The sequence below is a fragment of the Eschrichtius robustus genome, chromosome 5, assembly GCF_028021215.1.
Source record: "Eschrichtius robustus isolate mEscRob2 chromosome 5, mEscRob2.pri, whole genome shotgun sequence".
Lineage (NCBI taxonomy): Eukaryota > Metazoa > Chordata > Mammalia > Artiodactyla > Eschrichtiidae > Eschrichtius > Eschrichtius robustus.
The window spans coordinates 48,348,252-48,363,091 of NC_090828.1; the positions used below are offsets into that span (position 1 = coordinate 48,348,252).

General features: G+C 34.6%; 1 protein-coding gene across 1 annotated transcript in view; it reads right to left on the reverse strand.

The window, feature by feature from the left end:
- Positions 1 to 14,840, reverse strand: part of FSIP2 (fibrous sheath interacting protein 2) — a 130,617-nt gene that overhangs the window by 18,933 nt on the left and 96,844 nt on the right. Inside the window, exons 17-18 of the mRNA XM_068544819.1 lie at positions 3,843 to 13,321; positions 820 to 1,320 (exon numbers count right to left, since the gene is read on the reverse strand). Coding sequence (XP_068400920.1) covers positions 820 to 1,320; positions 3,843 to 13,321 — 9,980 coding nt within the window. The remainder of the gene's footprint in view (positions 1 to 819; positions 1,321 to 3,842; positions 13,322 to 14,840) is intronic.

The following is a 14,840-nucleotide window of genomic DNA, read 5'->3' on the forward strand; positions in this document are numbered from 1 at the left end:
TCTCTGTTCTTTTTCTCTGGTTCATCTCAGCTTTTGTGTTAACCTAGGAATAATGTCAAATGGATAATCAATAGAATTGTCTCATCAGGAAATCCTGTATCATATACACTTTTCCAAGACATGTTTTGGTGTGGATTTTTTAGACAGGAACCACCCAAAGGGTCACTGAAGTCTAGACCATTATGTTATGTGAGGGGTATGGTATTAGGGACAAGAGCTGTTCCCCATGACGAGAGTGGAGTTTATGGGCTGATTGCAAGGGTGATATTTAAAATATTTTGATTAACTTGTTAACTTTGGGCAAGTTGGCTAAGTAACTTGTAAGAAAAAAGTTGGCTATGGAACTGCCCAAAAGATATATATATCTATTAAAGTGAGAGTCAAGATTCAAACTCAGACAATCTGAATTCGTGTGGATTCTTTTTTACCTCTTCCTACCTTGGCCTATTTTCTGGTCCCGCCCTACCTGCTCAAAAGGTATTTATCAGCCAAAATACAAAAGGGCCGGAATCTATTAAAAGATAGATGTAAATAATTAGCTTGCATTTCTCTTAAATAGCTTCCATTTTCTGTTATCCCTGGACTTCTAACTAATATATGTCTCTTTGCATTACCTGCTTTCCCTCAATTGTGTTTTATGGCTTCATCTGTTAGTTATTTCCTTCATACTGTAAATGTTGCCAGACTAAGGAAGAGACTATCTGGAACCATTTTAGTATATTTTTCTGCCCAATTAAGGTACATTCTTGGACAGAATTTCTGAAGATCTCTACTCTTTCCATAGATACCTGGTTATTGACAGTCATATCTCTCACTCACCTTCCTCTGTGGCTTTTCCTCCCAAATAGAATCTGTTTCAGTCAAGGTTCTTGAGCAGGTGGCCATGTCAAGTTTAGCAACAGTTCTTTTAACTTGTCCCTCCTTCGGTTCTATTACATGATTTGAGGTTGCTTCAGTATTTTCAACATTTGCATTGGATGTGGGCTGACAACATTTGCTTAGTGAAAAATTCTTTTTCAGGCTACTTGTGCTTCGTGTTGGCTTGGGAGAAACAACTTTGGTTTCTACTGGCTTTGTGGCTTCTTTCACTTGATCTTCAACTTTTTCTCCTAAGTGTTCTTCTTGTACAATCTCTCTTAAAACAACTTCATCTTCATCAGACATTAGTTCCTCTTCTATGGTACTTTCTGAAACTTCTTGATCAATATCATGAGCTACTAACCGAAGGATAAGTTCTTTTTTGTTCTGAACATCTTTTAAAAGCTCCACCTTGGTGATATCCGGCTTTCTTATATTCTGAAATGAATTTCTGCAAACAGCCTGGAATTGAAGGTATAATGAATATCAAAAACAAATGCCTCAATCACTTTTCCTGTGATTCTATTATAATACAGCGATTTTAGTATGGTTTCTAGTTTCAATGTTAAAGTAGTATTATCTTCAGATGCCATACTTACATTAGCAATATTTTAAAAAACAAACATGAAATTTGTAAGAAATATTTGTTGGTATCTATCATTTCTTTTACCTTCAGAGGTTATTTTATTAATCTACCATAATTTACTCCAGAGTTTAAAGGAAGGACTAAAATAGGCTCTTTTTCTTCTTTTTTTGGTTAAACTTCGTATTTTGTTGCATCATATTTACTTTTTTGTTTTTCGGTTACTTTGAAAGTTTGTGACAGAAGTAGACACGATAATATGTTTTTCTAAAATTGTAGATGAGTTATCATAGAGAAACTGAAATGTACATATTTTCAACAAGAAAGCAAGGTATTATCTGATCTTGACTTTTAAAAATGATGAATAACCAAGATTGTGAAGGTCTTTGACTCTTTAATCCCTATCATTCCACCCCTGATCCTCTGGATATATTTTCCAAAAGAATCTTGAAAACATAAATCTTCATTTTTTTCTCACATCCCTAGTCAAATCTCACTTTCCATTTTCAATGTCTTAAGACAGATAAAAGACAGTTACAATTAAATAACAGAACTTCCACATTTCAGTAGCCTTTGATGATGCCACAGAAGCTCCAAATTGTTTTGAGTTAATAATTCTAGACCTCAACATCCCTGTGTAACACTGTAAGCCAGTTTTTCAGATATTGGTGCCCTAAAATAATATCTTCTGTGGAAACAAAATATAGAAACAGCCTCCTTAAGAATTTAAAACCAATCAGTTTTGATTTTCTGTGTTAGTGGAGGGGACCAGTGGTTTATAAAATCCAAAATCGTTCTATATGGCTTTGGAATTTGTGACTATATATGGTTTTCATATGTACATGTGTAGTGTGTTGGGAATTTATGGTATCTCAAAACAGAAAATAAAGCCCTTGGGTGAGGCCAACAAGTGTCTAGGTTCGCTGATCTAATCTACTGTTCTTTAGCTTCTTCTCTTGTCCCTATGCAGGAGATTGATACTCAGATTGGTACAAATCATATGTCTTATCAGAGTTGTCTAGGTCTGCTTCTTTGTGTTTTATTTTGAGGATGGATTTTCTTCCCCTTAAGAGGACAGTGGTAATTATTTTGGTTTAAATATTCCCATCCTGCTTTCCTGTGGTCTATAAATGACTTAATGAAAGAGAACTGGTAACTACGAGTAAGATTTGTGACAGACAATTCTACAGGTAATTAAAAACTGCTTTTGACTAATGTTATTCTGTAGTCTGTTCAACAAATTTTACTCCTAAGGGGTTACTTATGTATGAATGAAGACTACCAAATAATATGCTAATGCAAACGATGAGAATCCATGTGGAAGGATAAATTTTAGAGTTTGAAAGGACTGTCATCTGGTTCAAAAAATTTAGGGAAAAGAAGATTAAATTAGTATGTCAGCCCATAATAATCTCAGTATTTGAGTATGAAAACACAAAGTGCCAATTAACATATTTAACAGCCCTGAGACCTAGTTCAATGGGTTGCAGGATAGTGCTGGAGAAAATTTACTTCAAGTTTATACTCCAGGGAGAATGGTTCTATAAAACTTTGCTCATTGTCCAGGCCACAGATTATACCCCTAAGCACACCCAGTCCTCTTATGAGTGAATACCATCAGTAGTAGAAGGGGCTCTGATAAAAATAAAAATGTGTAGTAGATCAGTGTAACTATTGGCCAGACCACCCTTTGTCCTCAGCTGTATAGTTTCCTTGTAACAAGGACATTTTATCATTTTAAAGTCTCAATTAGTTTAATATATTTGGGGCCTAAGTATGGAGCTGCAGGGCAGAGCTAGGGACTAAAGCACGAGGAAACAGGTTCATAAATATGGCAGCAATAAAGCAGCTAAATCTAGAACAAGGATAGAAGAAGAAAGAAACTTGACACTTCTTGAGAGTATAGAAGAACTTGAGAAAGGCTAATATAATTAAAGTGAAATAATAAGAAACAAGTATAACCTAAGAGTTTATAGAGTAGTAGTAATCAGAGTAGTCTGATGTGTGTTGATGAATGTTGTTAAAAGTAAAAAGAGTAGTATTACCGCTGTAGAGCCTTAGGTTTGAGAAATCTATTTTAGCTAGTTTTATCATTATAATTTCAGTTAGCCTGATTTTACTGTTAAGGGTATGTCCCTATATTCCCATTATTTTTTTAAAGCCCATTTAAACTGATTGTCTTAGGAAAACTAGCCTGAGACCTTCAGAGTGAGCCACAGAGCTGATATGGCAAGTCCCAGTAAGTCATATAACTATACGAATGAACTTGTGCAACCAATTTTCCTATTGGGCTAGGCAATAACAACAAAAACAAAAAATACATTCCCATATACCTATTTGAGGAAGGGAATCACAGAACAATCATGGCTCACTTTTATATTTCTATTGCTTTTTCACTTACCTCAAAGGGTTTTACATCGAGTCGTCCCGTCTTATTCAGTGAGGTACGTCTTTCTCTCTTTAACTGTCCTACAGTAGATGTGTCTGAGGAATAACTTCTTCTACTTATTGATGCTCTTCTCAGTTCTGCTATGTTATGTCCAGTGTTTTTTAAACATTCCACCTTAAGTTTCTCAAGAGGTTGAGTTTTTACAGAAATTACTGCTAAATGTTCTGAGATAATGTTTGGATCTATTTTGAGTGGTTTATTCCCAACATGTGGAACTATTTTAATTGTAGAGTCCTCTACAATTGAATCTTTATTTGACTCTTCTTTATCTAAGTCAGGGATCACTTTAGCGTGCTTTTGTGCCCTTTGAACAATTCTGTTAATGTCTAGATCTCCGAAGAGACCAGCATTTGAATACTTTGGACTAACTGTATCTAAGGGAAAATTTGAAACTTCATTAATAATTAAACTGGCCACTTTTTTAGGGAAAACTCCATTTGTACTTTTTATATCATAATAAAGATCTTTATGGGTTCCAGGTTGTTGTAGTGCATTACTATAAATAGAATCAATAACCTGAGAAATCATTTCTATACTTTCTGGATTTAAAAAGTGTTCTTCAGAATCAGCAGCAATAAGATTAATATTACTCTTAGAAATTTCAGCCGCCACAGATTTTGTCAATTGAGATGCAATTTTATTTAACTCGGGCTTTGGTAAGTTTTTTGCATGTTTGCTTGAGGCACTTGGCAACCTTACTATTCTGGCCAAGAACAAAGCCAATGCTTCCTCTAAAAACGTGGCATCTAACACAGAACGTTTTTTGGATGAAGACTTTTCCTGGGACTTAAATTCATCAACCATTTTGACCACTTTTTCCATGATTTTGACAGCTTCCAGAGCTAATTCTGAACTTGATAATTCTTCCTCTACTTGAGGTTGAAATTTAGAATTGGAAATTTCTTTCACCAATAAAAAACCTATTATATCAGAGAGAACATTACTCTTACCCATTAAATCTTTAAATATAGAAATGTGTGAGCCAGAGTGCTTTAAAATACTGGTATAAACAGAATTAACTACTTTTTCAACGGTTTCATTGTCAGCTAAAGGTACAGTAGGCAATTCCTTTGCTGGTGATACAACTTTAATCTTACTTTTGGAGATAAATTCTTGTATTGAATTTAATATTTTTGAGATAATTTTTTGAATTTCAGTTTCTAGGGATTTGGGTCTTTCATTATCTGCTTTCGGAAACATAGATAAAAGCTTCGATAAAAATTTTACAGCAATTTCTTCTATTATGTTATAAGGCAGTATACGAGCATGTGATGGTTGAGGCTGGGGAACATCAGCAGTTTGGATAACATCTTTAAGAATATTTTCAACAACATTGTCAACTTCTGCACACTGATATGGAGTTAGCTCTCCAGAAAAGTAGTTCTGCAACTGATTGCCAGTCACTTCTCGTAGAATTAAGTCAACCATGGTTTCTGAAAGAATTCTACATCCACTGGCTGCACAATTTTGTATAATCTCTTGTGATCCAAACTGTGACAAGAGATTATTATAGAGCGACTGAACCACTAATTGAATAATTTCATCATCATTGGGATGTAAGGATTCCACATACTGTATAATCATATCTTCATTTTTGGAGATCTCTGTTGTAACTGTACTTAATAACTTCATTTGAAGGAAATCTAGTTCTGTGAACCAGTTGCCCTCAAATGTTTCTGCTTCAGTGTTGGATACTGTTGAGAAAATTTTAGATGAAAGAGCATAAATCACATTCTCTAAGAATTCATGAGGCAGCAGGATGGTATATGGCGATGATGTTTGACATTCTTTGCTGGCTGTTTGAACCACCTTTTGGACCTTTTTAACAACATCCTTAGTTTCCAGAGGCAAACATGATGAAGGTGGAAACTCATCACACGATATCAAATTTAGCTTATATTGAAAAATTTCACTTATCACTGCACTAGTTAGTTGTCTTGCTAAATTTCCCCCATTACTCTTTATATTCTTACAAATGGAGTCTTGAGATTTATATTCCTTCAAAATATTGCACACAGAGGAGTGAACAACTTTGTTGACCAATGTTTTATCAATTGATATTTTATCTAGGAAAAGTATCTTATTCAAAGAGGGTTTTTCAGTCATTTTATGCATATTATCCACAGTTATTTTCTTGACGTTGGATGGTGCTTTATCTATATTTGATTCTTTATGCCTGGGAGGTTCTTTAGGAACTGATGACACTTTATCTACAGGTGGAAAAAACTGATTTTCCTTATCTGGCCTAAATACCTTAATTTGAGCATCTGAAAACTCCTTCAACAGTGAATCAATAAGTCTCAGAGCTGTGTCATAGAGTTCAGCTTGATTTTCATCATCACTTACATTGTGACATCTATCATATATTTGTGTTTCTGGTGAGGAAGAAAAGACCAATTTGTTAACCATTTCAGTGATAACATCTTCTAAAAATTTAGCAGGAAAAATTCCAGGTTCACTTTTTGGTGGGTACTGAGGACTGTCAGATTTACTAGGTTCCTTTTTAATATCCTTAACTTTTATTTTCTCTTTTTCTCTTTTTTTCCCTCTCTCTTTCTCTTTCTCCCTCTCTTTTTCTATTTCTCTTGCTTTCTCTTTTTCTTCTTTTTTCTCTTTGGCAGGGAGATTTCTGTTAATTGACAGGTATAAATCCTTTGTTGAAATGGACTGTGCAAAATCCTCGCCAACCTCTTGAACTAGAGGCAGTGATATATAACTTGGGAGACTTTGTTGTTTTGAATAATCTGCTGATTCTTGAGAATGATACATTCCTAAGATATTATCATAAATATTTTCAGTGACACTTTGAACACAGTCATAATCTGAGCACTGTCCTTCCTTTATATCTATTTGAGCTGGAGAGTCTTTCCTCTCCTCATCGTTTGGCTTTTGGGCAACTGTTTTCTCTATTGTGGTCTTTGTATTTCTTGCTTTGGTTGTCAAAGAAGATAACTGAAAGGGCTTGTCTTTTTTTAATGAATTTTCTCTTGTTTTGTCAATCTTCTTCTCAATGTCTATTGCAAAATCTGGTCCAAGTATTTCCTTTTCACATTCTGTACCATCAGTAGCTACTAGAAATTGTGTGTGTACCTCCTTACCTTGCCCCTCCTTATTTGAAGGTGATATGCTTTTCTTCTCAATTTCACTATTTTTAAGTGTTCCCTTCAAATACGACTCCTGTTTATCTTTACTTTTCACACTAGTAGTTGGAGAAGTAACTTCTGATACATTATATTTTTGAATTGGAATTCCCATTTTATTTTCATTCTCTTTCTTTTTATTTGCCACATCTGCAGCTGACCTTGATAACAGGTTAACCATGTTGCTTTTCATAATTCTAGTTACAGAGGTAACTTTTGGATCTTGGATGTCACCTTTTTTCATTGATGCCTCCTTAGTTTTGAAACTTTTCTTTTTACTCATTGCACCTCTATCTATTTCCAAAGTATCCAACACATTTTTCTGGTCTGAGATTAGAGATGTGTGTTTATATGATTGTTCTGGTAAAGTAAGTTGGTTCCCTTTTAAGCATCTGTTTATCTGTGTAGAGGTTTTCTGTGGAAGGTGTTTAACCCTTTGGGTGATGTTATCTGGATTTAGAAATGAATAGAAGGTGGAAGACCAGTCTCCTGAAAAAAGTGGTTGAATCTTGAAAGCAGAGATGGCCTTCTGGGCTGAAGCAGCAATCATTTCTGTAACAATGTTATTTTTATCATCCATCTGAATAGCATTAGATCCATACTTTCCTATGAACTGATCATACACAAAATTGGATATCTTATCAACTGTCTCTTTATCAATTGGTGGAAAAGAAAAAATTTCTTCAGCATTTGGTAGAACTTTAATTTCACTTTTCCTAAATTCTCCTATCAGAGAATTTGCAAATTTTATAGCCAAGCTCACAATGTCTGGCTCTGGTGTTTCTTTTTTCTTAGAATCTTCAGTAATACTTGAAAGAGAGTAAAACTTGTGAACAAGGTCAACAATTACATCTTCCAAAAATGTAGCTGAATATAGAGAAGGCTGTCTCTTTTCTTTACCAGGTTTAGTATGTACAGAGACATGGTCATAATTAGATAAGTTATTGGAAGATGATTCTTCACCATGTAAAAATGGCCTCAGATGATGATCCATGATTTCCTTCATAATGAAACCAGCTATTTTACTGAGGAATGAGCCTCCTTTTTTGTCTGCATCTTTCTGGACTTCAGCTTGAAATTCAGATTTTTTCAAAATATTATTACATATAGAGTCAACCAAATTCTCAATCACTTCTAATTGCATACTCTCTGTGTTCTCCTCTGCCGTAGCAAGACAGATCTCATGTTCAGAAATTTCTTTGATAATTTCATCAGTTAATTTTGATGCTGCATCCACAAACTCATAATCTGGTGAAACCTCTTGCTCTTGTAGTTCACTTTCAGTGTCAGTTGAAGGGAAGATATGCACTAGAAGCTTGTAAATCATGTCTTCTAAAAGAGAACGTGACAGCACAGTAATACATAATGGCAAGGCATGGCTATCTCTCATGATGACATTGAGCACATTTCTGATGATTTTATCAGCTTGAGGGGAAGAGTAGGAAGAAGATACTAACTCTCCTGAAACTAATGACTGCACCTGATAATCGTAAATTTCTTCCAAAAGCAAATTATATATTTTTCTTCCAAAACAAGCTGTGTCACTTTGTATAGCCCTATATATTTGAATCAGAGATTTATATTCATCTAATATTTTTTCATAAATTAGGTTGACTGTTTTTTGAACCATTTCTTTATATCCTTCTGAAAAACACATATCATCATCAAAGTTTTCTGAAACTAAAATCTCCGATGTGGTGAACTCCAGAACAATTGATTTTACTAATGTTGTAACAATGCCAGTAATTTTGTCTTTTACTGTATCTGGGTTTTCAGCAGCCAAGACATTATGTGAGAATGCATAAAGAAATTTACATAAAAGTTCAGAAATTACTTCCTCCAAAAAGACAGCTGAATTCACAATGAAAGACAACTCTTTTTGTTTAGGATCTACTACTTTCTGTTTATAAGTTTGATCAACTGCGGCTGAAAGGAGAGTTTTATCTCCAGATAAAAATAACTGAAGATGATGGTTAAAGATTTCTTTTATTATAAAACTTGCTATTTTTGAAACAGGTATATTACTTATACCTTTTTTATCTTTTGTAAGAGACTGGTATATATTTGAATAGGAAAGATCAGCATATATGGAATCAACCATGGATTGGATATCTTTTTCTGAAATCATACTATGTTTTTCATTCCCATGTTTAATAATACATATTGAATGTTTTGAAATTATTGACATGATTTCATTTATCAGCTTTATTACTGTATTACTTAAGTCTGATTGAGAAGTATTTGGGTGTTCTGTACTGGAGGCCAATGGACTCATCTGAGATATAAGCTGAGACACAATTTTTTCCAAATGAGTATGTGATAACATAGTAGTATACATTGTTGAAGCCTGTCTTTGGAATCTTGATTTAGTAATGTCACATTGAACTTTCTTTATCAAAATATCAGTACTAAGTTTGGATTGTGATCCAAATGGAAACTTTTCTATAAGATTTGGATGAATTTGGAAATCAAAGGTTTCGGCTAGGATGGTTTTAGTTATCCTTGCAGCCAGTGTCTTTGTGTCATTTAGAAAATCTTTATCAGGCATCATATCCATTTCATATTCTTGCACAACTTTGCTGTACACCATGTCAATAATGTTTTTGACTACATCTCTCTCCACTGGAGGCAAACATAAATTTTCCTCAGCATTCTCTAAAATGCTAACTTGGGCTTTTGAGAATTCCTCTGTTATGAACTGTATGAGTTTTTCAGCTTTATCAAACAGTTCATCTTCTGAATCTGTCACTGATTTTGTTTGTACAATGCCTAACACCCTGTGGAATATCTTGCTTAAAACCCCAGAAATCACATCTTCCAAAAAAGCTGAGGAATAAACACTGGCATAAAACCACTGCCTTTTCTCATCACCAAAATACGTATATGATGAAGAAGGTAATGACTTTCTGTCCACAAATGGCTGAAGATGTTGTTGACAGATATGTTTAATGATAAAACCTGCTATTCTGTCAATAAAAACATCATTACTGCTTGTGATATTTTGCTCAACTGATTCTTGAGACTCAGAGTTTGAAATATTTTTGAATACTGAGTCCACAAGACGCTGAACATTGTCTTCTGAATAAACAAACTTGGTTTCTTCATCTTTTGAAAATCGAATTTCATGTTGGGAAATTTTCATTCTAATATCACTGATTATATTTGAAGCAATTTCATTGAAATTAACTTTTGATCTATCTTTTGGAGTTTCTCTGTTTGCAACAATGCTAGATGCAGAAGGGAAAATTCTAGATAATAGTATTCTGATCATGTCTTCTAAAAATGTGTATGGCAGCAAGGTGTTATATGGAGATAAGCTCTGACTTGGCTTGGTAGACCTACTGATGTTACTAAGAACATCTTGAATGATATTCTCAGTTGTTGAAATAAAATATGAAGAAGATGACAAATCCCCAGAAAACAATGGATGAAGAAGGTAATCTGAAATAGCTGCTACAACTAAGTTGGTAATTTTTTCCACAAAAATATCACTCTCTTCAGACTCTTTATCAACCTCAGGGTCTAATCCATGCTGTTTTAAAACATTTCTATAAACTGAGGTGACGAGTTCATCCACAATATCTGTATCTACAGAGGGGTAAGACTGTTCTTTGTCATCATATAGAATGTGAACTTTAGCTTTGTCAAAATGGTTATTTACTGAGTTTACTATTTTTTGGGTCAAGTTTTCCAGCTCAATTTCAGTGTTATGCTTTGGACTGAAAATTTTTGATAAAAGTCTGGCAACAATTTCCCCTACAAGTGTCTTAGGGTAAATACCTGAGGGTGATGGCATCTGGGGTCTGTGTGACTCTATGACTTCACTGAGAACCTGTTTAACCATACTCGATATTGTATCCGATGGAGTCTTTGGACGAGGTAAACCTTCTCCACACAAAAATGGTTGAAGATGATTTTCAATAATCTCTTGGATAATAAAACTGGCTATTTGGTCAACCATAATTGGGCTTCGGCTGACTATACTTTTCTGTATTGAAAGAAGAGAGTCAGTTGTTTGCATAATATTTCTATAAACAGAATCCACCATCTTCTGGAGGTTTTTTCCTGTACATAGATATTGATTATCATATATAGTGAACCAAATTTTATGTTTTGAAATGGCTGATATAACCTTATTTATTATACAGGTAGATATTTCATTAAAATCTGAACTCATAAAATATTTTTTTCCCAAAGAGGACGCCTTACTGGGTGGAGGAATGAGTTGAGATAAAAGTCTTCTGATGATATCTTCTAAAAATGAGTGTGATAACATGGTGCTATAGCCTGCTGAAGACCTAGCTTGGGAAGTAAATTCTCTCAGGTTGTTTTGAAGTTTCTGTAATATAATTTCAGCGTTGAGAGGGTAGTATGAATTATGTAAGAGCTTTCCCCTGAAGCAAGATGGGAGTTGGTAGTCCAAAATCTCTAACAATATGCTTTTCGTTATTTGTTCTGCTATTGAAGTACTGTCACATGCCAGATTACCACCACAGGTCACTTTCAACTTATATTGCTGTGAAACATCATAATAAACTGAGTCAACGATCCTACTAAAAGTTTCTTTATGGATTGGTGGAAAACACAGCCTTTCTTCAGAATTCCGTAAAACAGTGACCCTTGCCTTATTAAACTCATTCACTACATTGTTGACAAATAATGCATTCATCTCATTGAGCTGGGCTTCAGTGATGTTTTCATTTTTGCCCCACAGTGAAATAGAGAGGTTAAAAAACAGTTCTGAAATTATGTCCTCTAAAAATGTGGCTGAATAAACACCCGTATTCACATCTCCTGGATATAGCTTATTATGGATGGCTGTTGTATCCATATCCTTTGTTCCCTGTCTTTTAAGAGGTGACACATTAGCAAAATTTACTGAATACTTCTTGCCAAATGGTGCTTGTATTTTGGAGTTAACTACGCTGAGATTATTCAGGGGTCCTGTCAAAGCATTGCCATCATAACTCGCGAGTCCTAAAGAACCTTTAACTTGTCCTAATTCTGTTAACTCTGGCCTTTTTGTTTTTATGAAACTAGACTGTATTTCTCTCGTTCCATACTTCAAATGCTTGTTTGCAAAAGGTGGACTTTGGGGGAGTTGTATACTGTGACATAATTTATCCATCAATGATTTAACCAAGCTGTGGGAAAGAACAGTAAGAATAGAGTCTGATGACAGTAAATCTTGATCCATTTCTGCCAGATTTTCCAAAACGTCTGACATATAATCCCCTTGAAATTGTTCACAGTCCATCGTTCTCTTACAATAATCAAATTCTTCATCTTGTACACTTTGAAGTATTTTAAAAAGTTGACATTCTTCTGCTGATGTCTCTTCAGAAAGAGGGCTATTATCAAGAAAGACAGAGTTTGTGCATTTTTCTAAAAGTGTTCTAATAAGTTTCTCACACACAACATTGAGAAGGAAAACTGATTTGGGGGTGAGCCCTAAGTTATTTCCAAGTATGTTATTACATTGCCAATCATTTGATGATGAGAAAAATATTCTTGCTTTTTTATCAGCATCCATAGCCTCATCTGGCTGTTCATCTGGTAAAAATAAATCCAAAACAATACTGAAAACTTTGTTGACTACTTCTTTGGATTCATCAGTTTTTAAGCTACCAGCCAGACTATCTAACTTATGGGCCAGATAACTTAATTTATTTTTTTGAATGATATGATCAGTTTTGTGAGTAGATAATTCCCAGTCTCTGGAAGCTTTCTGTCTTTGCATGGTATTTTTTTTGTTGCAAATGGGCACACTATTGCTTCTAAGCATGGAAAATGGTCTATTTCTTCCACTGTTTTCCAGGTGATGATTTAACCCTATTTCTTTGGACAGTACATGAATCACACCTATTAAGAGATCCTGAAAGAGATCATCAAAGTCAGCAGCAGCTACTCCTGGGCAGCAAATATACTTTCTTTTTAACGAAAACATTTGCTGTGCAGTGTCATTCTCTATGATGTTACTATTTAAAAGGATCTCAGCAATGATTTCAAAAATACTTAAAGCAAGTTCTCCAACAGAAATTGACCTACTCTCAAACACTTGAGAATCAATTGAAATAATTGTGTTAAATACTGCATGGGAAGCTTTCTCCTTTTCTCTGCTGTCTGTGGTGCTATCAGAAATGCTTGAAGTTAAATGGCAAATGACAGACTCAGTGAGATGTTCACAAAATTGATAAAGCGAAGAATCATTGTATATGCTTCTTAGAGGCTGTTTCGATTCATATTTTTTTCTTGACAGTGTGGAAACAATAGACACCTCCTCACTGGAAACTTAAAAAAGAAAACATAACCATTTTAGCATGCATTAAGGGACATATGGAAAATTCTATATATTGGTAGTTATTTACATATGAATTTCACCTTTGGAACACCTCACTAAAGAAAAAGAAAAATCTAGTCAAGAAAGATATTGGGTTTTCTTCAGATACTTATGTTCCCACCTGTGGAATCTTAGTTTTAGCCATAAAGTTGAGAAAATAACCCTGAAGAATTCAAATCTCTAAGTCTAGTGCTGATACCTGTCTTGCTTAGATGGGTTAAGGTGCTCGAAGGAGCTGGAAATCCTGGGGCAGAGAAATGATTTCCAAGTGTGGTGTTACATCTTAACATGTCTGCAGTGATCTCTAGAGACTTCATATAATTATTTAAAAAATATTTTTAGTCAAACATATAATGTTTTGTATTACTTTTAGGAAGCTAAAGAGTTGTGTTGCAATAACAACTTGACTGAAATAAAAGTGTGCTCACTTCAGAAAGGTTAGGGATGGACTGTAACATCAGCAGGACTTTAACCCCTAGATTAGTTTGTCACAAAGATGATGGGCCAACCCAGCCAGGCACAGGACTATATTCTGCTATTCAACAGAGTACTGCAAATCATATACCTACTTGGTATGGCTGATTTCTTGGAGTGGTAGCCAGAGCTACATACTCTTTTTTTCACAAAACTTTCTCAGAATGTAATAACCTATTATACCTCTGCATGTGGAATCAGACAAGACTCAGTGGAGAGGGGAGGCTTTAAGCTGAACTTTGACAGCTAGACAGGTTTTGGCCATGTTGAGATGAAGGGAGGGAGGAAAGAGTGCTCCATGTGGAAGGAACATGAGTGAAATTGCTGGAAGGCCCCGGACATGTCTGGGAATAGAGAAGAGATGTGATAGAAAGAGCCAAATACCAATGGGAGGGAATCATGGCTCTTCTCTTGTTTGCTTTGTTTTCCTTATTCTCTAAGTTCAATTAGGCTGTGCTTAAAGAAATTCTACTTATAAGCTTGCAATTTCAGGCACACAACTGTCCACCTTGAAATCATACCAGTTTTAAGTATAGGAAATGGCCTCATTGTGCAGGTAGGTAGGACTGATAGTATGTGTTCTGCAATTTGAATGATGGGCAAGTGATGTATCTGGACTGGTAATGTAGCAACTAATTATTGGCAACTAGAATTACTGATTCAGTTCAAGGCTATAATAGATTATTAGATTGAATTTTATGAACTTTCCAATAATAGGTTTTCACATATGAAAATAGCTATCACATATGGTTCAACCTCTAACATATACAGATAAGCATTTTTTAAAAGGGAATGAAAATATATATTTAAATATATGTTTAGAGTATTATACCTAAAAGGAATTTAATAACACTGGAATACAAGCAAAATAAGATGTTTAACACTACTGTTCTTATACACTGTGACTAATAATAGCAAAGACTTCAACTGTACACGTTAAAGTTGGATCACAACCTTCAATCAGTTACCTGTACATTTGGTATGATTATAAAGAAG